Source organism: Oncorhynchus clarkii, unplaced genomic scaffold, assembly GCF_045791955.1.
Source record: "Oncorhynchus clarkii lewisi isolate Uvic-CL-2024 unplaced genomic scaffold, UVic_Ocla_1.0 unplaced_contig_545_pilon_pilon, whole genome shotgun sequence".
Taxonomy (NCBI): Eukaryota; Metazoa; Chordata; class Actinopteri; order Salmoniformes; family Salmonidae; genus Oncorhynchus; species Oncorhynchus clarkii.
The window spans coordinates 116,603-141,375 of NW_027260875.1; the positions used below are offsets into that span (position 1 = coordinate 116,603).

A 24,773-nucleotide genomic window follows, 5' to 3' on the forward strand; every position below is an offset into this window, starting at 1 on the left:
CTCATCTATATATTTTATACTCTGTCACTGCTCATCTATATATTTTATACTCTGTCACTGCTCATCTATATATTTTATACTCTGTCACTGCTCATCTATATATGTTATACTCTGTCACTGCTCATCTATATATTTTATACTCTGTCACTGCTCATCTATATATTTTATACTCTGTCACTGCTCATCTATATATTTTATACTCTGTCACTGCTCATCTATATATTTTATACTCTGTCACTGCTCATCTATATATTTTATACTCTGTCACTGCTCATCTATATATTTTATACTCTGTCACTGCTCATCTATATATTTTATACTCTGTCACTGCTCATCTATATATTTTATACTCTGTCACTGCTCATCTATATATGTTATACTCTGTCACTGCTCATCTATATATTTTATACTCTGTCACTGCTCATCTATATATTTTATACTCTGTCACTGCTCATCTATATATGTTATACTCTGTCACTGCTCATCTATATATTTTATACTCTGTCACTGCTCATCTATATATTTTATACTCTGTCACTGCTCATCTATATATTTTATACTCTGTCACTGCTCATCTATATATTTTATACTCTGTCACTGCTCATCTATATATGTTATACTCTGTCACTGCTCATCTATATATTTTATACTCTGTCACTGCTCATCTATATATGTTATACTCTGTCACTGCTCATCTATATATTTTATACTCTGTCACTGCTCATCTATATATTTTATACTCTGTCACTGCTCATCTATATATTTTATACTCTGTCACTGCTCATCTATATATTTTATACTCTGTCACTGCTCATCTATATATTTTATACTCTGTCACTGCTCATCTATATATTTTATACTCTGTCACTGCTCATCTATATATTTTATACTTATATATTCTCATCCCATTCCTTTATTCGATTGTGTGTATTAGGTTTAGTTGTGGAATTTGTTAGATATTAGGTTTAGTTGTGGAATTTGTTAGATATTTGGTTTAGTTGTGGAATTATTAGATTTGACCTGTTAGATACCGCTGCACTGTTGGATCTAGAAGCAGAAGAATTTCTACACTCACAATAACATCTGCTAACCATGTGTATGTGACCAATAACATCTGCTAACCATGTGTATGTGACCAATAACATCTGCTAACCATGTGTAATGTGACCAATAACATCTGCTAACCATGTGTATGTGACCAATAACATCTGCTAACCATGTGTAATGTGACCAATAACATCTGCTAACCATGTGTATGTGACCAATAACATCTGCTAACCATGTGTATGTGACCAATAACATCTGCTAACCATGTGTAATGTGACCAATAACATCTGCTAACCATGTGTATGTGACCAATAACATCTGCTAACCATGTGTATGTGACCAATAACATCTGCTAACCATGTGTATGTGACCAATAACATCTGCTAACCATGTGTGTATGTGACCAATAACATCTGCTAACCATGTGTATGTGACCAATAACATCTGCTAACCATGTGTATGTGACCAATAACATCTGCTAACCATGTGTATGTGACCAATAACATCTGCTAACCATGTGTATGTGACCAATAACATCTGCTAACCATGTGTGTATGTGACCAATAACATCTGCTAACCATGTGTATGTGACCAATAACATCTGCTAACCATGTGCATGTGACCAATAACATTGGCTAACCATGTGTATGTGACCAATAACATCTGCTAACCATGTGTATGTGACCAAAACATTTGATTTGATTTTGATTGGATTTGACATCACACAGGGTTGTTTTCCTCAGTTTATACAACAGAACATATCACTTCTATTCATCCTCTGGCTTTGTTATTCACATACTGTGTGGTGCCACTGACTGACTTTTCACAGTTGTTCATTTCGTAGTTGTTGTTTCTATGCTTTAGAATCCATTGGTCATTTTATTTTTTAGATTGACACCCATCCCTGTAGACCCCAGCAATAGAGAGAGAGATTGAGACAGCGCGTTGACTGATTGAAATGACCCTTGATGTAGCATGGTGGTAATTGGCCACTGTAGAGCCTCTACTGGAACGTTAACGACACAACAGTCAGCACCTCTCTCTCTGTCAATTCAGTTACATTTAAAGGGCTTTATTGGCATGGGAAACATATGTTTACATTGCCAAAGCAAGTGAAATAGATAATAAACAGTCACACACACATGTTTTGTCCTAAAACAGGATTTACAATCTCAGGAAGTAGTGCACTATGTACGGAATAGGGAACCATTTGGGAGGCAGCAGCCATAGAGGGGGGTCATACCAGTAAATTATGCCACTTTTGGGCTGTGATTGCAAATGTTTTAGCACATACGAACCTTTCCCATTTCCCCCCTACCAGCCTCATCTGTCATGCCAGTTAATCCAGTCCAATGTGCAAAGATTCACTAGCAGAGACTGACTTCAGATCTGCTGTTTCTCTCCACAGAGGAGGAGGTGGAGGATGTCCTGAGCCACATCCTGAGAGACAGATCACACATCGACGAGACACTGAGGCTGGCCTCTGAGGAGAACGCAGCAGAAAACTATCATGGTAAATAATAGGTGAAATATATTACTGAGGCTTAGAGTTGTTCCTGGTCAGGTCACGTGGTAAAGAAAAACTCCTGTCCCTAAATATCAAGTATGATCACATCTTAATAGGCTGTGTAGAGCTTTAGATATTGTTGACGTTATCAAATGTCATTGTTGAGCATTAGCATTATTACAAAGATATTGTGAGATACAAGAAGACATGCAGTAGAGCACTTTGCAGATATTCGCAATACATTTTTGCACCTGGTGTGACATGGGACATGTACCAAATAGCACCATATTCCCTGTGTAGTGCACTTCCTTTGAGCAGGGCCCATATGGCTTTGATCAAAAGTAGTGCACTAAATAGGGAATAGGATGCCATTCGGGATGCAGATTAGGTTCTGAATTTGTCGTGTCTATTAATTACCTGTCATATACCAGTAGTGTTATTACAGAGAAAAATGAATATTTCTGTTTCGATAAATGTCCTCAGTATGTTCCCTGTCCTGCTCTGATGTGTCATTATACTAATCTATGGGTTAATGAAGCACATCATAGAAAGTAATGATGGGTGATCCTCTATGGGTCTGTGGGTACTTGCCTGTGTATGTCTGCGTTCCAAATTACACCCTAGTCCGTATATAGTGCACTACTTTTCACCAGGCTCATAGGTCTCTGGTAAAAAAGTAGTGCACTATATAATGAATAGGGTGGTTTTTGGCACGCACACTATAGCTTTAGTTAGAGAAAGAAACACGTGGTGCCAGAGCCTTAATGGACCTCTTCTCCATTAGCGCTAATGGGTAACATCGTTAGTGTTAACGAGTCCCAAATCTTCTGTTTTTAATCTGTTTTCCTTTTATCTCCTCTCGCTCTCTCTCCCTCTCTCTCTCTCCCCTCTCTCTCTCTCCCCTCTCTCTCTCTCCATCCCCCTCTCTCTCTCTCCCCTCTCTCTCTCCCCTCTCTCTCGCTCCCCCTCTCTCTCTCCATCCCCCTCTCTCTCTCTCTCTCTCTCTCTCTCTCTCTCCCTCTCTCTCCCTCTCTCTCTCTCCCTCCCTCTCTCTCTCCCCTCACTCTCTCCCTCCCTCTCTCCTCCCCTCTCTCTCTCTCCCTCCCACTCTCCCTCCCTCTCTCTCTCTCTCCCTCTCTCTCCATCCCTCTCTCTCTCTCTGAACTCTCCAACTCATTCTCATTCTATAATGACTTGTTTGTCATTTAATCTAACATTTTCTTACCGTTCTTCCTCTCCTGTTTAACTGAAACTCCTGTACTCTACCTCTGTCTCCTTTCTTTCCTCTACACTCCTTATCATCTTATTACGTTTCCTTCTCTTACCTGTGTCTTACCTTCTCTTACCCGTGTCTTATCTTCTCTCACCATTCTACCTTTCTTCTTACATGAACCAACTCTACCTCCCTCCCTCTATCTCATTCCATCTACATTCCTTCTTACCATGGACACCAGGGTTCAAATACTTTGACTCTTGGGGGTGCCCAATACCACACTTAAAATATATAGACTCTTGGGGTTGCCCGAAGCCACTTGGGGGTGCCCGACATTGATCTTTTTGAGAATTATGGGGGGGCTTACATTGATATTTAAATTCATATGGTGGTCCTAATTGTTATGGGGGGGCTGACATTGATATTTAAATTCATATGGTGGTCCTAATTGTTATGGGGGGGCTGACATTGATATTTAAATTCATATGGTGGTCCTAATTGTTATGGAGGGGCTTACATTGATATTTAAATTCATATGGTGGTCCTAATTGTTATGGGGGGGTGCCCAGCCTCTCCTCTCCCCCGCTGTAATTTGAACCCTGTTCTTACCATCCTCCCCTCATTCTCTTTCTCTCCCCCTCCAGCTGCTATTCAGAAGTTACGTAAGATCTACCACTCAGCCATCAAGCCCATGGAACAGGCCTATAAGTACAACGAGCTCAGAGCACATGAGATCTCAGGTACAGGGAGGGCTTTGCTTAGCACACTGTTTCAGGTTGTTAGTGTGTGTTGGCTTGATCTCAGATCTGTTTGTGCTATCATGTCACCTTTTCATTTATTAGTTGACATGATAGCACAAACAGATCTGGGATCAGGCTAAGTGTGTGTGTGTGTGTGTGGTTTCCTTGTTTGGGTTGACATGGTGACTGAGTGTAGGCATGTTCAACTTTTTTGTTTTTGTTTTAAAGATTGTTTAAAGCTTTAAAAGTTAAGTACCTTAATATAGCTCTTGTTGCAGTATTGTTACAGATGTTACTAAGCAGTTATTATAACCCATGTTGTGCATTATAATGCATTATGCATAGCCCATAAGGCGTTAGAAAAGGCATTATAATGCATTATAAACAGGATATTCATAGGAGGTGTTAATGTTATTTTTGATAACATGTCTTCGGGGGGATGACTTTCCCTCCTTCCTTGGTCAACCTGTGCAGACCCAACTGCACTTCCCCATCTTGAAGCAAAGCTCGCCCTCTTGTGGCCTGGCATGGTCTTTAACCTTCATACAAATACTGAACCTCCTGACATAATCAGAATAAAAGGTTTTATAGGAAGTGCTAAGCCATCCCAGAATACTCAGATACGGTGTTAAAAAGGTTTAGATGGAGCCAGGTGTTATCGAAGCAATGGTTTGTTCCCTTGACTGAGAAATTCCTTGAAGATGTTGCTTTGTCTCTCTCTCTTTACTGTAATTTGACTAACTGTCACATAATGAATTGAACTGTGTGGAGTGCAGTGCACAGGAAGGAACACATACTGAATTGAACTGTGTGGAGTGCAGTGCAGAGGAAGGAACACATAATGAATTGAACTGTGTGGAGTGCAGTGCACAGGAAGGAACACATAATGAATTGAACTGTGTGGAGTGCAGTGCACAGGAAGGAACACATAATGAATTGAACTGTGTGGAGTGCAGTGCACAGGAAGGAACACATAATGAATTGAACTGTGTGGAGTGCAGTGCACAGGAAGGAACACATACTGAATTGAACTGTGTGGAGTGCAGTGCAGAGGAAGGAACACATACTGAATTGAACTGTGTGGAGTGCAGTGCACAGGAAGGAACACATAATGAATTGAACTGTGTGGAGTGCAGTGCACAGGAAGGAACACATAATGAATTGAACTGTGTGGAGTGCAGTGCACAGGAAGGAATGATTGATCTGGATCCCACAGACCCCCCCCCCCCCCCCCCCCCCCCCCCCCCCGCCACCACCTGTTGTCCAGTAACCTTCAACTTCATCCATTATAGATCTGCATGTTTGACACTTCCAGTTAAACATCATCATGCCCCGACATCTCTCCTTCCCTCTCACTTTCCCTCTCTCATCCCCACCTCATCCCTACCTCATCCCCACCTCATCCCCACCTCACCTAACAGGCGGACGAACACTGGGGGATGGGAACACAGGTTGGTATAGTGGGGGGACCTTTGCCGAAGCATGGCACTGGCTGAAGTGCTCACCCCCCTCTTTCACACTCCCGGGACCCCAGCCATTGGTCCTTGGTATGGACCAGTTTGCTTGTTTGGCGCAAACAAATGATCCTGTATGTCACATCAGTTGTGACATAGGCATTTTCATTCACATCACTTTGAACTGCTGTAAACTTGAGCAGAAATCATTTGCATTTCAAAGAACTACTGTAATGGAAAATGAAAGTAATGTACGAGGTCATTTTATGAATCTGATTATATGACTGAACGTTCACAAAACAATTGAGGGACATATTTCCCCTTGATACTAAGTAAATACAGTATACCATTCTAACTCAGTCTCTTAATTCTATACTAATCAATTAAAAAGGGGAGATCCTCAATCTGCAGTTACACATGAAAGGATTCCCTGAGGTCTGGTCCATTACAATTGGGATGCTTAAAGGCACTACCCCATTGGATCAAAGATGTAAAGAGTCCTACAGCATTCAAACATGCCTTTAGTGTCAACAACCGGCATGCACATGTCTGGGGGAGGGTCGGGGTTCAGTTGGTGCAATGGGGGGGGGGGGGGGGGGGGGGGGGGGTGCATGTGCAGCACTGGCTTAAGCAAAATAAGCAGGTAAGGGTGGGAAAGGGTGCTTCTGACAATGAACAAATACTAGGGCACAAGGTTGTAAAAAGCACCATCAGTATTAAATCCTATACAACCTGGGGAAAGTTCTATACTAAAGATCTGATCAACTTTCAGACTCTCTCTGTAATTCTGACATGCAGAGATACAGACAACAACATCTGGTCGCTTTTAAGGGCTTGTTTTTCTGCTTGGCGATGAACAGTCACCAGACCTTCTCCAGTCTATGGCAGCAGAACAGCTTCAGGTAGAATACAGGGAATTGGACTGCGATGATACACGTGCCAAGGAATGAATCAGGCCTCAATATTATCAAGTGACTGCAAAGAAATACATAGATTTTCTGGAATCTTTTAAAAGACAGACTAACGTTCTGTTTTGTCAGCATGGCGGAAGACATATGAAGGTTGTGCTCATCTTTAATCAGGCATTATGTTATTTTGATAAATGCATTTGTAGTTTTGAGTGTTTCATATCGTTTTTCTGAATGTAATTACTGTTTTGAATCGGAAACTCGTTTTTGAAAATGCATTTAAAATGCAGTTCTATATCTTGTGTTCACCGTTCTGACAATCTGACAATGTTATTCCAAGAAATGCTTTCAAGAGGTTTAGAAAAACTGTGATTGGATGGCGTCATGGGTATAATTGGTCATCACTGGAATCTTATAGTACCCCCCAATTTCTTTACTTTTTTCCCATGTTTTGGGAAGGGATCACCATTACCTGGCTTTCCAAACAAGGTGCATGAGTTGAGGAGCGAACTGAGGTAAAGAGGAGTGGATGGAAAATAGCAACACTCCTTGCTGAATAGCAACACTCCTATGTTTTGGACTAAACTTTTCCATCCACTGTGAGTGGCAGAATAGTTTCGCAACACATTCGACAGACAGTGGGTTCATTTTTCTACAAAACGTCCTGCTTTTTAGTCTCTTTTTTCCCTTTTTTTATTATCATTTTTTACACTTTTTTAGTCTTTTTACTTCTGACTGAATTACAAATAGATCTACACAGACAGGACATCCTGACCCTGACCAGCCCAACAAACACTATGTCCACTCACACTCACCCTTTCATGTGCCTGTTCTGTCTGTGTTGCTGTTCTGTCTGTCATGTTGCTGTTCTGTCTGTGTTCCTGTTCTGTCTGTCATGTTGCTGTTCTGTCTGTGTTCCAGTTCTGTCTGTCATGTTGCTGTTCTGTCTGTGTTCCTGTTCTGTCTGTCATGTTGCTGTTCTGTCTGTCATGTGCCTATTCTGTCTGTGTTCCTGTTATGTCTGTCATGTTGCTGTTCTGTCTGTGTTCCTGTTCTGTCTGTCATGTTGCTGTTCTGTCTGTCATGTTGCTGTTCTGTCTGTGTTCCTGTTCTGTCTGTCATGTTGCTGTTCTGTCTGTCATGTTCCTGTTCTGTCTGTCATGTTGCTGTTCTGTCTGTCATGTGCCTATTCTCAAATCAAATCAAATTTATTTATATAGCCCTTCGTACATCAGCTGATATCTCAAAGTGCTGTACAGAAACCCAGCCTAAAACCCCAAACAGCAAGCAATGCAGGTGTAGAAGCACGGTGGCTAGGAAAAACTCCCTAGAAAGGCCAAAACCTAGGAAGAAACCTAGAGAGGAACCAGGCTATGTGGGGTGGCCAGTCCTCTTCTGGCTGTGCCGGGTGGAGATTATAACAAAACATGGTCAAGATGTTCAAATGTTCATAAATGACCAGCATGGTCGAATAATAATAAGGCAGAATAGTTGAAACTGGAGCAGCAGCTGTTCTGTCTGTGTTCCTGTTCTGTCTGTCATGTTGCTGTTCTGTCTGTCATGTTGCTGTTCTGTCTGTCATGTTGCTGTTCTGTCTGTGTTCCTGTTCTGTCTGTCATGTTCCTGTTCTGTCTGTCATGTTCCTGTTCTGTCTGTCATGTTGCTGTTCTGTCTGTCACGTTGCTGTTCTGTCTGTGTTCCTGTTCTGTCTGTAATGTTGCTGTTCTGTCTGTCATGTTGCTGTTCTGTCTGTGTTCCTGTTCTGTCTGTCATGTGCCTGTTCTGTCTGTCATGTTGCTGTTCTGTCTGTTATGTTGCTGTTCTGTCTGTCATGTGCCTGTTCTGTCTGTGTTCCTGTTCTGTCTGTCATGTTCCTGTTCTGTCTGTCATGTTGCTGTTCTGTCTGTCATGTTGCTGTTCTGTCTGTCATGTTCCTGTTCTGTCTGTCTGTGTTCCTGTTCTGTCTGTCATGTTGCTGTTCTGTCTGTGTTCCTGTTATGTCTGTCATGTTCCTGTTCTGTCTGTCATGTTCCAGTTCTGTCTGTCATGTTGCTGTTCTGTCTGTCATGTTCCTGTTCTGTCTGTCATGTTGCTGTTCTGTCTGTCATGTTGCTGTTCTGTCTGTGTTCCTGTTCTGTCTGTCATGTTCCTGTTCTGTCTGTCATGTTGCTGTTCTGTCTGTCATGTTGCTGTTCTGTCTGTGTTCCTGTTCTGTCTGTCATGTTCCTGTTCTGTCTGTCAGTTCTGTCTGTCATGTTGCTGTTCTGTCTGTTCTGTCTGTCATGTTGCTGTTCTGTCTGTCATGTTGCTGTTCTGTCTGTGTTCCTGTTCTGTCTGTCATGTTCCTGTTCTGTCTGTCATGTTGCTGTTCTGTCTGTCATGTTGCTGTTCTGTCTGTCATGTTGCTGTTCTGTCTGTGTTCCTGTTCTGTCTGTCATGTTCCTGTTCTGTCTGTCATGTTGCTGTTCTGTCTGTCATGTTGCTGTTCTGTCTGTGTTCCTGTTCTGTCTGTCATGTTCCTGTTCTGTCTGTCATGTTCCTGTTCTGTCTGTCATGTTGCTGTTCTGTCTGTCATGTTGCTGTTCTGTCTGTCATGTTGCTGTTCTGTCTGTGTTCCTGTTCTGTCTGTCATGTTCCTGTTCTGTCTGTCATGTTCCTGTTCTGTCTGTCATGTTGCTGTTCTGTCTGTCACGTTGCTTTTCTGTCTGTGTTCCTGTTCTGTCTGTCATGTTGCTGTTCTGTCTGTCATGTTGCTGTTCTGTTTGTCATGTTGCTGTTCTGTCTGTCATGTTGCTGTTCTGTCTGTCATGTTGCTGTTCTGTCTGTCATGTTCCTGTTCTGTCTGTGTTCCTGTTCTGTCTGTCATGTTGCTGTTCTGTCTGTCATGTGCCTGTTCTGTCTGTCATGTTGCTGTTCTGTCTGTCATGTTGCTGTTCTGTCTGTCATGTTGCTGTTCTGTCTGTCATGTTGCTGTTCTGCTTCTTTCTTCCATGTTGCTCCTCTGTGTTTGTCTGAGATCATTGGCAGTATGCTGCTGCTAAGATATATTTAGTTTTTTGTCCAGTAACTAGGCTGTCTTACTATGTTTAGTGAATCCTCTGCCCAGCACAAACTTGGGATGCATCTGCACCCTACACCCTATATAGTGCACTACTGAGGACAAAGTACAATACACTGACTGCACAAAACATTAAGAACACCTTCCTAATATTGAGATGCACCTCATTTTGCTCTCAGAACAGCCTTAATTCATCAGGGCATGGACTCTACAAGGTGTCGAAAGCGTTCCACAGGGTTGCTGGCCCATGTGGACTCCAATGCTTCCCACAGTTGTGTCAAGTTGGCTGGATGTCCATTGGTTGGTGGACCATTTGTGATACACATGGGAAACTGTTGAGTGTGAAAAACCCTGCAGCGTTGCAGTTCTTCACACACTCAAATCGGTGTGCTTGGCACTTACTGCCATACTCTGTTCAAAGGCACTTAAATATTTTGTCTTGTTTATTCACCCTCTGAATAGCACGCATACACAATCTATGTCTCAATTGTCTCAAGGCTTAAAAATCCTCCTTTAACCTGTCTCCTCCCCTTCATCTATACTGATTGAAGTGGATTTAACAAGTGGCATCAATAAGGGATCCTAGCTTTCACCTGGATTCACCTGGTCAGTTTCTCTCATGGAAAGAGCAGGTGTTCCTAATGTTTTGTCCACTCAGTGCATGCCTGCGCTCTGTGCCAGACATAGAAATGGGAATGCCACAATGCAGGGCATGTCTAACATTCTGTATAGAAATTGCATCACCATCAAACTAATGAAAGCAACTCCGGTGAAGAACTACAATTTCTATAGTTGCACGTGGTCTAGCTTTGCTGTCATATGCTACTTTAATGTCTGTCACCTACAAGCATGTGCACCATGCAGCCTGTGGTTGAGGAAGCATCAAGCCTGCATCCCATTGGCCATTGCACTGGTTCCTGACCCCTACAGTTGAGAAACAGGTTCTCAGACACAGAGAGGTCTGGAACCTTTGCAATACATGCTGGAATTTCTACGTTGTCAGCTGGCCAGCTTAGAACAACTCAAGTTTTCGTTGACCATCTTAAGAACATCGACTTACTTTCAGGGAAGCATCTCATTCTCTTTATTTGAGTGTAATTGTAGGTAACAGTATGCCAGCGGTTGTTTCCATTTGAATACACTCTCGGTGAACAGGCTGTTGTGATTTATCAGATTAGGTTTCAGACGTACTGGAGTGGCTCTATGTCTCTGGTCTTCCATGTCGTCATGAGTGCAGTGAACCTCCACGGCTCTATAACCAGCATCACCACCTCCTCTCTCTACCTGACAGATGGGGAGATCACCTCCAAGCCCATGGTGTTGTTCCTTGGGCCCTGGAGTGTAGGCAAGTCCTCCATGATCAACTACCTGCTTGGCCTGAAGGACAGCCCCTACCAGCTGTACACAGGTAAGCCCCTTCAAACTTCAGCTGGTTTCTGATATACATGTTTTTTCACCTGGTTTCTGGTGCACCTGTTTTTTCACCTGGTTTCTGATGTACCTGTTTTTCATATCAAATCAATATATTTGTCACATGTGCAGAATACAACAGGTGTAGTAGATCTTACTGTGAAATACTTACTTACAAGCCCTTAACCAACAATGCAGTTTTAAGAAAATATAGTTAAGAAAATATTTAGTAAATAAAGTATTTTTTAAAGTTACACAATAAAATATAAATAACGAGGCTATATACAGGAGGTACCAGTACCGAGTCAATGTGCGGTTAGTTGAGGTAATTGACGTCATTTAGGTTTTTCACCTGGTTTCTGATGTACTTAACTCTTCACTCTACCTACTTACTCCTCCTCTTCTGTTCTATCATCTTCTCTCATTCTTCTCTGCATCTTCTCCTCTTTCCTGTTCCCCTTTTCCATCCCCCTCTCTCACATCTTTCTCCCGTCTTTCTCTCCCTCTGTATGCCAGGTGCTGAGCCCACTACCTCTGAGTTCACTGTGATCATGCACGGCGAGAAGACCCGCTCCATAGAGGGTATCGTCATGGCGGCCGACAGCTCGCGCTCCTTCTCGCCCCTGGAGAAGTTTGGGCAGAGCTTTCTTGAGAAGCTGATTGGCATTGAGATGCCCCACAAGCTGCTGGAGCGCGTCACCTTCGTGGACACGCCTGGAATCATTGAGAACCGCAAGCAGCAGGAGAGAGGTAAGGCACACAGAGAGCAGGAGAGAGGTAAGGCACACAGAGAGCAGGAGAGAGGTAAGGCACACAGAGAGCAGGAGAGAGGTAAGGCACACAGAGAGCAGGAGAGAGGTAAGGCACACAGAGAGCAGGAGAGAGGTAAGGCACACAGAGAGCAGGAGAGAGGTAAGGCACACAGAGAGCAGGAGAGAGGTAAGGCACACAGAGAGCAGGAGAGCTGAAGATCTTGTAGCAAATTCAGGCAGCAGCACGACCGGGGCTCAAACACAAGTCATTGCGACTGTCAGTCCAACAGCTTTGCCATGGCTGTTTTTCTAAGTTTCATCGCTACAGTATCTTCAGTTCAAATTCACATGAACATGAAATCACCTCTTATCATCAGATAGACCGAGGAATTTTAAGACAGTGGTGACCCCTAAAAACCTGTCAACCTCTAAGATTTATGTTACACAATTAGACCTATACATCTATCTACATCAATAAATAATAATCAGTGTTATGTAATAATAATCTACATTCATAAGATTCTTAAGATGTAAGTCGCTCTGGATAAGAGCGTCTGATAAATGCCTAAAATAGAAAAATTGACATTTAGAATCAATCTAGCCTCATTTGTGTTAAATGGCATGCAACCGTGACTCCTGACTGTCGAAGACATTGGTGTTAAATGGCATGCAACCGTGACTCCTGACTGTCGAAGACATTGGTGTTAAATGGAATGCAACCATGACTCCTGACTGTCGAAGACATTGGTGTTAAATGGAATGCAACCATGACTCCTGACTGTTCAAGACATTGGTGTTAAATGGAATGCAACCATGACTCCTGACTGTTCAAGACATTGATGTTTAAATGACCCTGTTTCTACCTCCTCCCTCCAGGCTATCCCTTCAACGATGTGTGCCAGTGGTTCATCGATCGTGCCGACCTCATCTTTGTGACCTTTGACCCCACCAAGCTGGACGTGGGCCTGGAGCTGGAGATGCTCTTCCGCCAGCTGAAGGGCCGTGAGTCCCAGATCCGCATCATCCTCAACAAGGCAGACAACCTGGCCACCCAGGACTTGATGCGTGTCTATGGTGCCCTCTTCTGGTCGCTAGCACCCCTCATCAACGTCACAGAGCCCCCAAGGGTCTACGTCAGCTCTTTCTGGCCTTTCGACTACGCACCCGACACCAGTCGCGAGCTGTTTAAGCGCGAGGAGATCTCCCTCTTGGAAGACCTCAACCAGGTAATTGAGAACCGCATGGAGAACAAGATCGCCTTCATCCGCCAGCATGCCATCCGGGTGCGCATCCATGCACTTCTGGTGGACCGCTACGTTCAGACCTTCAAGGACAAGATGAGCTACTTCAGTGACCCGGACCTGGTGTTCAAGGAGATCGTGGACGACCCGGACAAGTTCTTCATCTTCAAGTCCATCCTGGCCAAGACCAACGTGAGCAAGTTCGACCTGCCCAACCGTGAAGCCTACCAGGACTTCTTCGGTGTGAATCCGATTGGCAGTTTCAAGTCCCTGTCCGCCCAGTGCTCCTACTCAGGCGGCTGCCTGCTGGACAAGATCGAGAAGGCCATCACCAGTGAGCTGCCTGGTCTTCTAAGCAGCATCAACCCAGGCAAGGCCCCCCCCGGCCTGTCCTCCTGCGAGGCCACTGGATGCGGAGACAAGCCTAAGAACCGCTATCGGAAAAACTGATAGAATACGAGAGAGAGGAGGAGGGAAGAGAAGAAAGGAAGAAGAGGAGGTGTGAAGGAGTGATAAAGGAAAAAGCGGAACGGTGACATTTGTCAGACCCCCGGTCTTGTCAGAAGCCTGTAATGTTGTTGTTTGAGGAGACAGAGAAGGGAAGGGTTCATTTAGAGGGTTGTTTCTCAGGAGAACAAGAGGTGGTGGTGTGTTGAGGGTTTGGGGAGAGGAAGAGATGGAGGGAGGAAGGGTTTGTGTGTATGATTTGGCAGCTGAGAATAATAGTTGCTTGGAGAGATGAGAAGATTACAGAATAACTCATCTCCCTCCTCTCTCCCTTGCACAACCACAATGAACTGTCTGTGATTGCAGGAAAAATATGTAAAATTGTATAAAAATACAAAATGGTGAGACTGAAACAGTCGACCACCAGCTCCCTTGTATGTGAATAAAATGGGAAATTGGAAACAGGAGTTGCCAATTTGTTTTACAAAATCTTATTTGAAAAATGCATTGCAGCAGGTCTCAATTCTCTGCAACGTTCTTTGTCTTTCTTTTTGAAGTCTGGGTTCAGTCCTTTCCACAGACATTAGATCTGGATCAGTTTTCTCTCCTATGAAGGCATTATAAGCTCAGCCTTTAGGTGTAATAACACTGTCAAGATACCTTTTAACACTGCATGTTAGATGACAGATGGTATTTATTTAATAACAGATGATATCATAGGTGCATGTATTTACATTTCTCAATGTTCCCTTAAACAACTGACAAACCTTATGGTGCAGTCCCAACAAACTCTATGTACGGTGCTGTAAGATGGTCCACTCTCTTGGCCATCTTTGTTTTATATGCTTCTTCTCGCTCTCAGGTTGTTGACAGCCTGTGATATGAGCAGAGACGAATGAGGAAGCGAGACATCCTACTCCCTTATTTTTTCTGGTTCATATGCAGTCCATGAACTAAGTAGACCAGACCCAGCTGTTATCACATTGGTGTCTATGGGAGAACACCCCTTAAGCAGACCGGAACTGTGACCATTTTTTTCCATGGTAAAAGGCCTGAGTGGGACATCTTCATTTATCCACCATCTTTGATATGAGCAGTGTCTTGAATGCAGATGTCAGGGTCATGATCTTCACATCCTATTGGTGGTAGGGTGGGGTGATGGGGTGGGGGTTTGGGTGTACTCTGATTCACTTCTTAACTATGCTTACTTTGCTGTTGTTTGAGTATATACATTTGCTGGCTTAGTTGCCAGGTCTGTTTGTGCTTTAGCCCTTCTATCATATCGCATGACAAAGTACAAACAGAGAAGAGTTGGCTAAAGCACAAACAAGTCTGGCAACCCATCCATGAATCTTCCATTGTCTGATAGGAATTCAATATTGTATTTCAAAGTTTTCTTTCTCCTTTAAAATGATACGCTTGCCAGCTGTTTAGCTGAATGACCAACAGGATATAAAAGGGAAACAGGTTACATGAATGATGGAGAACCTTCTCATGGTGTGACAGTAAATAAACCAAATGATGTGTGTTTGAGTGTGACATGTATGTCTTTATCCATTTCTTCTGCAGGTTAGCGAGCCATTTACAGGTCTGGTAATAATCATGTATCTTTCATCCCCACTGTACATAGTTCAACATTACACGAGTAGCCAATCATTACAAAACATAGATTGTTACACAGTTATATATTTATTACACAGTATAATGACACATTGCAACACACACAAACTAGTGCCAAGAGGTTGTATTGGGTTTTCTGAGAAAGATTGTTGAGTAACTCCCTCTCAGAGGATGCATCCTTTAGTTCAAATTTAATTTATTGCCTTCATGCGCTCTAGAACAGTGGGACTTCCTCTGCTCTTTAGGGAGGGGTAAAGAAGAGAAGTAGAAGGGAGGAGTGAACAGATTCATGACTATTGGCAGCCCTTTGACCCCTGACCTCTGTGAGAGTTGAGGGCTGTGGGTAGAAGTCACCCAAAGGCTCAGATCTAGGATCAGCTTACCCTCACCTAACCTTAACCATCAGGGGGAAGAATGCAACACTGACCTCAGATCAGGGTCTAGGTGCACCTTCATCCTACTCTAAGCTGAGGCTGCTGAGCTGAACTCCAGACCTGAGGTCACTCCTCTCCTGCTACAGCCAGGTGGGGATCAACTGGGGTCTATTCAGTGATGTGAAACATTCTAAATGTTGTTGATCGAAGTAGAATGAATAGAGCTGATATGACTCCCTGTTCTATCTGACAGGCAATCAGATTTGTTCTACTCAAAACTTTTCTATCAGATTTGTTCTACTCAAAACATTTCCATCAGATTTGTTCTACTCAAAACATTTCCATCAGATTTGTGCTACTCAAAACATTTCCATCAGATTTGTTCTACTCAAAACATTTCTATCAGATTTGTTCTACTCAAAACATTTCTATCTGAACGTTCTGGAACATTACATCCTCTTGAACAGGCCTCTGATGCTGCATGGGAGGTGCATGGCTCACGAACAACATTAGAATGAGTAATTGGTGTCCTCAACTCTAAAGTTTGTAGTAGCAAAAATAATTTTGGGTGCCGGGTTCAAAAGGCAAAATACACTGGACAAAAGGAAAAATCTGCACTCACTGAAATATTCTTTAAGTTTGAATGTATTTTTTTAGCAGCAGAGCGTTTTGGCAACAGCCTTCGTCTGAACAATATCCTTTTATTCTCCACTAACATTAGACGTCCAATCCCTTCTGTTAACAAACTAGTCACTTATCCTCACCCTCTCTTCCTAACCTTCACTGACCATTGTTGATCAACAGGGCCTTACAATGTTTTATTGCAAAAAAGGGAAAAAAGGAAGAAAAAAATCTGTGAGAATTTTACTGCAGTGATAAAAAATGGATTCCCCTAAATAAAGCATGTGTACAATACTGTGCCTCTGTCCGCTCTGCTCTCCATGCACTGTGTTCCACACGTTTGGTTTGGCGTTTGTAGACCTCGTAGTTAACTGTAGTTACAGGGCATGTCCAGCAGAGAGAGATATGTGGTACAGTAGCCTACAGACCACATGGTTCAGTACAGTATTCTACTGTACACACGGTTCAGTACAGTATTCTACTGTACACATGGTTCAGTACAGTATTCTACTGTACACACGGTTCAGTACAGTATCCTACTGTACACATGGTTCAGTACAGTATTCTACTGTACACACGGTTCAGTACAGTATTCTACAGTACACATGGTTCAGTAGAGTATTCTACTGTACACACGGTTCAGTACAGTATTCTACTGTACACATGGTTCAGTAGAGTATTCTACTGTACACACGGTTCAGTACAGTATTCTACTGTCAGTACAGTATTCTACTGTACACACGGTTCAGTACAGTATTCTACTGTACACACAGTACAGTATCCTACTGTACACATCAGTACAGTATCCTACTGTACACATGGTTCAGTACAGTATTCTACTGTACACACGGTTCAGTACAGTATTCTACAGTACACATGGTTCAGTACAGTATTCTACTGTACACACGGTTTAGTACAGTATTCTACTGTACACACGGTTCAGTACAGTATTCTACTGTACACACGGTTCAGTACAGTATTCTACTGTACACACGGTTCAGTATAGCATTCTACTGTACACACGGTTCCGTACAGTATTCTACTGTACACACGGTTCAGTACAGTATTCTACTGTACACACTGTTCAGTACAGTATTCTACTGTACACACGGTTCAGTACAGTATTCTACAGTACACACGGTTCAGTACAGTATCCTACTGTGCACACGGTTCAGTACAGTATCCTACTGTACACATGGTTCAGTACAGTATTCTACTGTACACACGGTTCAGTACAGTATTCTACTGTACACACGGTTCAGTACAGTATTCTACTGTACACACGGTTCAGTACAGTATCCTACTGTACACATGGTTCAGTACAGTATTCTACTGTACACACGGTTCAGTACAGTATTCTACAGTACACATGGTTCAGTAGAGTATTCTACTGTACACACGGTTCAGTACAGTATTCTACTGTACACATGGTTCAGTACAGTATTCTACTGTACACACGGTTCAGTACAGTATTCTACTGTACACATGGTTCAGTACAGTATTCTACTGTACACACGGTTCAGTACAGTATTCTACTGTACACATGGTTCAGTACAGTATCCTACTGTACACACGGTTCAGTACAGTATCCTACTGTACACATGGTTCAGTACAGTATTCTACTGTACACACGGTTCAGTACAGTATTCTACAGTACACATGGTTCAGTACAGTATTCTACTGTACACACGGTTTAGTACAGTATTCTACTGTACACACGGTTCAGTACAGTATTCTACTGTACACACGGTTCAGTACAGTATTCTACTGTACACACGGTTCAGTATAGCATTCTACTGTACACACGGTTCCGTACAGTATTCTACTGTACACACGGTTCAGTACAGTATTCTACTGTACACACGGTTCAGTACAGTATTCTACTGTACACACGGTTCAGTACAGTATTCTACAGTACACACGGTTCAGTACAGTATCCTACTGTGCACATGGTTCAGTACAGTATCCTACTGTACACATGGTTCAGTACAGTATTCTACTGTACACATGGTTCAGTACAGTATTCTACTGTACACATGGTTCAGTACAGTATTCTACAGTACACATGGTTCAGTACAGTATTCTACTGTACACATGGTTCAGTACAGTATTCTACAGTACACATGGTTCAGTACAGTATTCTACTGTACACATGGTTCAGTACAGTATTCTACTGTACACATGGTTCAGTACAGTATTCTACAGTACACATGGTTCAGTACAGTATTCTACAGTACACATGGTTCAGTACAATATCCTACTGTACACATGGTTCAGTACAGTATCCTACTGTACACATGGTTCAGTACAGTATCCTACAGTACACATGACTCAGTACAGTATCCTACACACACATGACTCAGTACAGTAGCCTACAGTACACATGGTTCAGTACAATATCCTACTGTACACATTATTCAGTACAGTAGCCTACAGTACACATGATTCAGTACAGTATCCTACAGTACACATGACTCAGTACAGTAGCCTACAGTACACATGGTTCAGTACAGTATCTTACAGTACACATAACTCAGTACAGTAGCCTACAGTACACATGATTCAATACAGTAGCCTACAGTACACATCGTTCAGTACAGTATTCTACTGTATACATGGTTCAGTACAGTATCCTACTGTACACATGGTTCAGTGCAGTATCCTACTGTACACATGATTCAGTACAATAGCTGACAGTACACATGACTCAGTACAGTAGGCTACAGTACACATGGTTCAGTACAGTATCTTACAGTACACATGACTCAGTACAGTAGCCTACAGTACACATAATTCAGTACAGTAGCCTGTAGTACACAATGTAGGCTACATGATTCAGTACAGTAGCCTACAGTACACATGATTCAGTACAATAGCTGACAGTACACATGATTCAGTACAATAGCTGAGAGTACACATGATTCAGTACAATAGCCTACAGAACACATGATTCAGTACAGTAGCCTACAGTACACATACATCAGTACAGTAGCCTACAGTACACATAATTCAGTACAATAGCTGACAGTTCACATGATTCAGTACAATAGCTGACAGTACACATGAATCAGTACAATAGCCTACAGAACACATGGTTCAGTACAGTATCCTACTGTACACATGGTTCAGTACAGTATTCTACTGTACACATGGTTCAGTACAGTATTCTACAGTACACATGGTTCAGTACAGTATCCTACTGTACACATGGTTCAGTACAGTATCCTACTGTACACATGGTTCAGTACAGTATCCTACAGTACACATGACTCAGTACAGTATCCTACAGTACACATGACTCAGTACAGTAGCCTACAGTACACATGGTTCAGTACAATATCCTACTGTACACATTATTCAGTACAGTAGCCTACAGTACACATGATTCAGTACAGTATCCTACAGTACACATGACTCAGTACAGTAGCCTACAGTACACATGGTTCAGTACAGTATCTTACAGTATACATAACTCAGTACAGTAGCCTACAGTACACATGATTCAATACAGTAGCCTACAGTACACATCATTCAGTACAGTATTCTACTGTATACATGGTTCAGTACAGTATCCTACTGTACACATGGTTCAGTGCAGTATCCTACTGTACACATGATTACACATGACTCAGTACAGTAGGCTACAGTACACATGGTTCAGTACAGTATCTTACAGTACACATGACTCAGTACAGTAGCCTACAGTACACATAATTCAGTACAGTAGCCTGTAGTACACAATGTAGGCTACATAAATCAGTACAGTAGCCTACAGTACACATAATTCAGTACAATAGCTGACAGTTCACATGATTCAGTACAATAGCTGACAGTACACATGATTCAGTACAGTAGCCTACAGTACACATAATTCAGTACAGTAGCCTACAGTACACATGATTCAGTACAATAGCCTACAGAACACATGATTCAGTACAGTAACCTACAGTACACATAAATCAGTACAGTAGCCTACAGTACACATAATTCAGTACAATAGCTGACAGTTCACATGATTCAGTACAATAGCTGACAGTTCACATGATTCAGTACAATAGCTGACAGTACATAATGTATCTGCATGATTCAGTTTCAGCATGTCTACATTGTGCATATATTCTGCTTAGCCTGATGGTGAGATCATAGCTCCCCACTTTGAAAGAGAGGTAAAGCCCAATGACTTGAACACAGGTATATTTACACAACAGTAGTTTTGTTCACTGTTCTCTGATGAAAGGGAAAGTGAAAGGGGATACAAGTGTCAAGGTGCCTTCTGGTTGTAGTTGTTGTTTACGTTTACTGTGGTAACTAAGAGACACACAATGCATGCAGACACACACACATACATATTCATAGTTCTTCACATCTCAAGTCACCTCCAGATTGAGTTCTCTCAAGTCCTGACTCTCTCTCTCCCTCCCCTTCCTCTTCCTCCCTCATCTGTCGTTCTCCTTCATCTCCTCTCCCTGGAATGTGTAATACTCTGACGTCTGAGAATGTCTGAACTCATTACTGGTGTGAACATGCTGGACAGGCTGAGGATTTTCCTCTCGTTCTGTTAGGAGGGGATAACCTGCATGCCTGTCTGTCTGTGTGTGTCTGGCTACCTAACTGCCTGTACATGTGTGTATGTGTCTCTGCGTGCATGTGTGTGTGTCTGGCTACCTGACTGCCTGTACATGTGTGTATGTGTCTCTGCGTGCATGTGTGTGTGTGCGTACTTGTACCTGCATCCATGTGTGATCTCTCTACCACATTTACATGTTATTATACATTAGCCAAGTGTGTCTGTAAGCACTCTCTCTAATCCTCATCCATCTCCAAGCTTTATCTTGGCCGGGTCGCAGTTGTAAATGAGAACTTGTTCTCAACTGGCCTACCTGGTTAAAGGTGAAATAAAAACTAAATAAAGCCTGACCAGGTTCAGGTGAGCTCTAAAGGTGTCCTCCTCTGTTCTGTTTAATATAATCCACCCTCTTCCTCTCTGATATCCTCAACCCTACAGGGCTACAGACTGGAAAGACCAAACAGGAGACAGTAATCCCACTGCCAGCCTGATCTCTCAACCTGACATACACACACGAACAAATTAATGCACGCACACACACACACACACAAACTAATAAATTAATGTGCGCGCGTGCGCACACACACACACACACACACACACACACACACGCACACACACACACACACACACACACACACACACACACACACACACACACACACACACACACACACACACACACACACACACACACACACACACACACACACACACACACACACACACACACACACACACCATTTGAGTCATCAGTCTACAGTGAAGGGCTGACTCAGCAGGGGTTTTACTGGAGTGTGAGGTGAGTGTGTGTCACATACTGCAACTTCAATCATTAAGGGCTCAATCATTAAGGGCTCAATCATTAAGGGCTCAATCATTAAGGGCTCAATCATTGAGGAATCTGTAACGCATGATCTTTACAGATTTAATAGAGCCCTGCATTTAGGGTGGGTGTACATTAGTGGGGATATTTAGAATACATCTCCTGAGATGGAAGATAACTCAGGAGAAGTGGTTGTGAATAAACCAGGGCATAATACAGTCATATTAACCACATCCAAAAATGGCACCTATTCCCTTTGTAGTACATTATGTTTGATCCCGGCCCATAGGGCTCTGGTTAAAAGTAGTGCACTTTATAGGGAATATGGTGCCCTTTGGGGCATACATTTCATGTTGGTTATAGCATATTCCATGGGTGCAACTTTGGTTTTTGTGGGGGGGGGGGGGGGGGGGGCATAATTTGTAATCCAGTCGGATTAACACTCCAAACAGCCTACCCGACCAATTGGAGGTGTCCACATGGTCCTAAAGCACACCGTTGCCTCGTTTCGTATCACATTCCAATGATAGAACTGGGGGGGACAAAACTGCATCCCCAGTGAAAGTTGCACCCATGGCATATTAAGTGTTTGCAGGTGAGAGTTATCTTCTTAATAATAAAGAGGAGCGACCCATGTTGTGATGTGAGACAGAGCTGGTAGCAGCAACGGCCTATCCCTGGCTGTCAGATGTCCCTCCGTTGTTTGCTGTGTTAGTTTGCCTAGAGATTCTTTATATAGCCGTGGCTGAAAGCCTGGCACCCTTCTCTTCTGTCTCTATGTTTGGGATACAGTGCTTGACAACAAAGCGCAGGGCAGGTTATTTGTCGTTCCCACGAATCCAACCGGAAGGAGCAGGAAGTTACTCAAAACTGGACTTCCCTTCGCACGTCAAGCGGATGGCCTCAATATTCCTTTGATGGAAAAAGGTAATCAAATGTCATACTTGAGTAAAAGTAAAGAAATGACTCAAGTAAAAGTCACCCAGTAAAGTACTACTTGAGTAAACGTATTTGGTTTTACATATACTTAAGTATCAAAAGTAAATGTAATTGCTAAAATATACTTAAGTATCGAAATTAAAAGGCATTTGTATAAATGATTTCAAATTACCTATATTAAGCAAACCAGACCCAACAATTGTTTTTAATTATTTTTATTTTACAGATAGCCAGGGTAGTGGCGATATTAGCATGTAAATCTTGGTGGGGCAAACCTTTAATTGTTTTTTACATGCATGCCAGCAAAGTCACAACACAACGCTAAACAATACATTCATTGCACTATAATGGTGTCAAGCGGTGCCCACAAACTGTTAGGGCCTACATAAAGCTATCCCAACAGCAGAACTTTCTTTTCAGCACCATGGAGTGAATTCTTACCACCGCTACACCTGGCTATCAGCGGAGCCTTGTCTGGCAGCGAAACAATTCATTCAGCCTCGTTTATTGCCTTTTTAAAAAACATAGCTGATACGGCTGACATGCTTAAACAAATGTGGTTTTAAGATCTACAAACTATGGCGTAAGGCATGGGTGTCAAACTCTGGCCCGTGGGCCAAATTTGGCCCGCGGGGTAATTATATTTGGCCCGCGAGACAATACCAAATTACTACTAGAGCTGGCCCGCCGGTATTATACAGCGCATTCACCACTAATACTACGAATCCCATAATGCTCTGCTGTTTTCGCGCGCCAATCAGGACAGGACCCAGAAACGCTCTCTCCTCTGTGACAGTAGTCATAGCAACATAGACGCTACAACTGTCAGCGTGCTAACCCTTCCCAAAAATGGCGAAAAGAAAGGCAGAAAACAGGAGCTTTCTGGACAAGTGGGAGGCAGAATATCTGTTTACATTTGTAAAAGACAAACCTGTTTGTCTTGTTTGTGGAGTCAACGTGGCTGTAAGTAAGGAGTACAACATTAGACGACACTATGAAACGAAACACCATGACAAATACAAGGACCTGGACATGACTCAAAGGAGCCAGAAAGTAGAGGAGATGAAAATAAGTTTGGTTTCACAACAGAATATGTTTAAAAAAGCCACATCACAAAGCGAGGCTGCTGTAAAGGCTAGTTATATAGTGGCAGCAGAGATCGCAAAATCAGCCCGGCCCTTTAATGAGGGAGAGTTCATGAAAAAGTGCATGATGAAGGTTTGTGACCTCGTATGCCCAGAGAAAAAACAAGCATTTTCAAACGTGAGCCTGAGCAGGAACACAGTAGCTGATCGCACATGTGATCTTGCCACCAATCTGTATGACCAGCTGATGGAAAAGGGAAAAGATTTTGTTGCGTTCTCCCTCGCTGTGGATGAGAGCTGCGACGCATCTGATACTGTTCAGCTGTCAGTCTTCATCCGTGGAGTGGACTCAAATCTGTGTGTTACGGAGGAGCTATTAGGATTCAAATCAATGCATGGCACAACCACAGGAAAGGAAATCTTTGAGGAGGTTTCCAAATGTGTAACTGAAATAAAGCTGCCGTGGGATAAACTCATTGGATTAACGACAGATGGTGCGCCAGCGATGTGCGGTAAAAAGAGTGGACTGGTGGGCATGGTTCGGGAGAAGATGCGGGAAGAGAACTGTGCAGGTGAGCTAACTGTTTACCACTGCATCATACATCAGGAAGCACTGTGTGCCAAAGCCCTAAAGATGGAACATGTTATGACCACAGTAACACAGGTAGTTAACTTTATAAGAGCCAAAGGTCTAAATCACTGCCAGTTTAAATCTTTTCTGGAGGAGTGTGGTTCGGAATACGCAGACGTGCCGTATCACACAGAGGTGAGATGGCTAAGCAGAGGAAAAGTACTGAACAGATGTTTCGAGCTGCGTGAGGAAATATGTCAATTCCTGGAAACCAAAGGGAAGGATACAGCAGAGCTCCGGGAGCAAAAGTTCCTGTGTGAGCTGGCCTTTCTCTGTGACATCTCGAGCCATCTCGATGCGCTGAACCTGCAGCTTCATAGGCGGGGGCGCATC

At 42.8% G+C, this 24,773-nt stretch overlaps 1 protein-coding gene across 1 annotated transcript in view; it reads left to right on the forward strand.

Annotated features, from left to right (window-relative positions):
* LOC139402035 (sarcalumenin-like) overlaps nucleotides 1-15,305 on the forward strand; it is a 38,449-nt gene extending 23,144 nt beyond the window's left edge. Inside the window, exons 2-6 of the mRNA XM_071146086.1 lie at nucleotides 2,456-2,560; nucleotides 4,412-4,507; nucleotides 11,219-11,335; nucleotides 11,854-12,087; nucleotides 12,966-15,305. Coding sequence (XP_071002187.1) covers nucleotides 2,456-2,560; nucleotides 4,412-4,507; nucleotides 11,219-11,335; nucleotides 11,854-12,087; nucleotides 12,966-13,780 — 1,367 coding nt within the window. The 3' untranslated portion in view covers nucleotides 13,781-15,305. The remainder of the gene's footprint in view (nucleotides 1-2,455; nucleotides 2,561-4,411; nucleotides 4,508-11,218; nucleotides 11,336-11,853; nucleotides 12,088-12,965) is intronic.
* The last annotated feature ends 9,468 nt before the right edge of the window (nucleotides 15,306-24,773 follow it).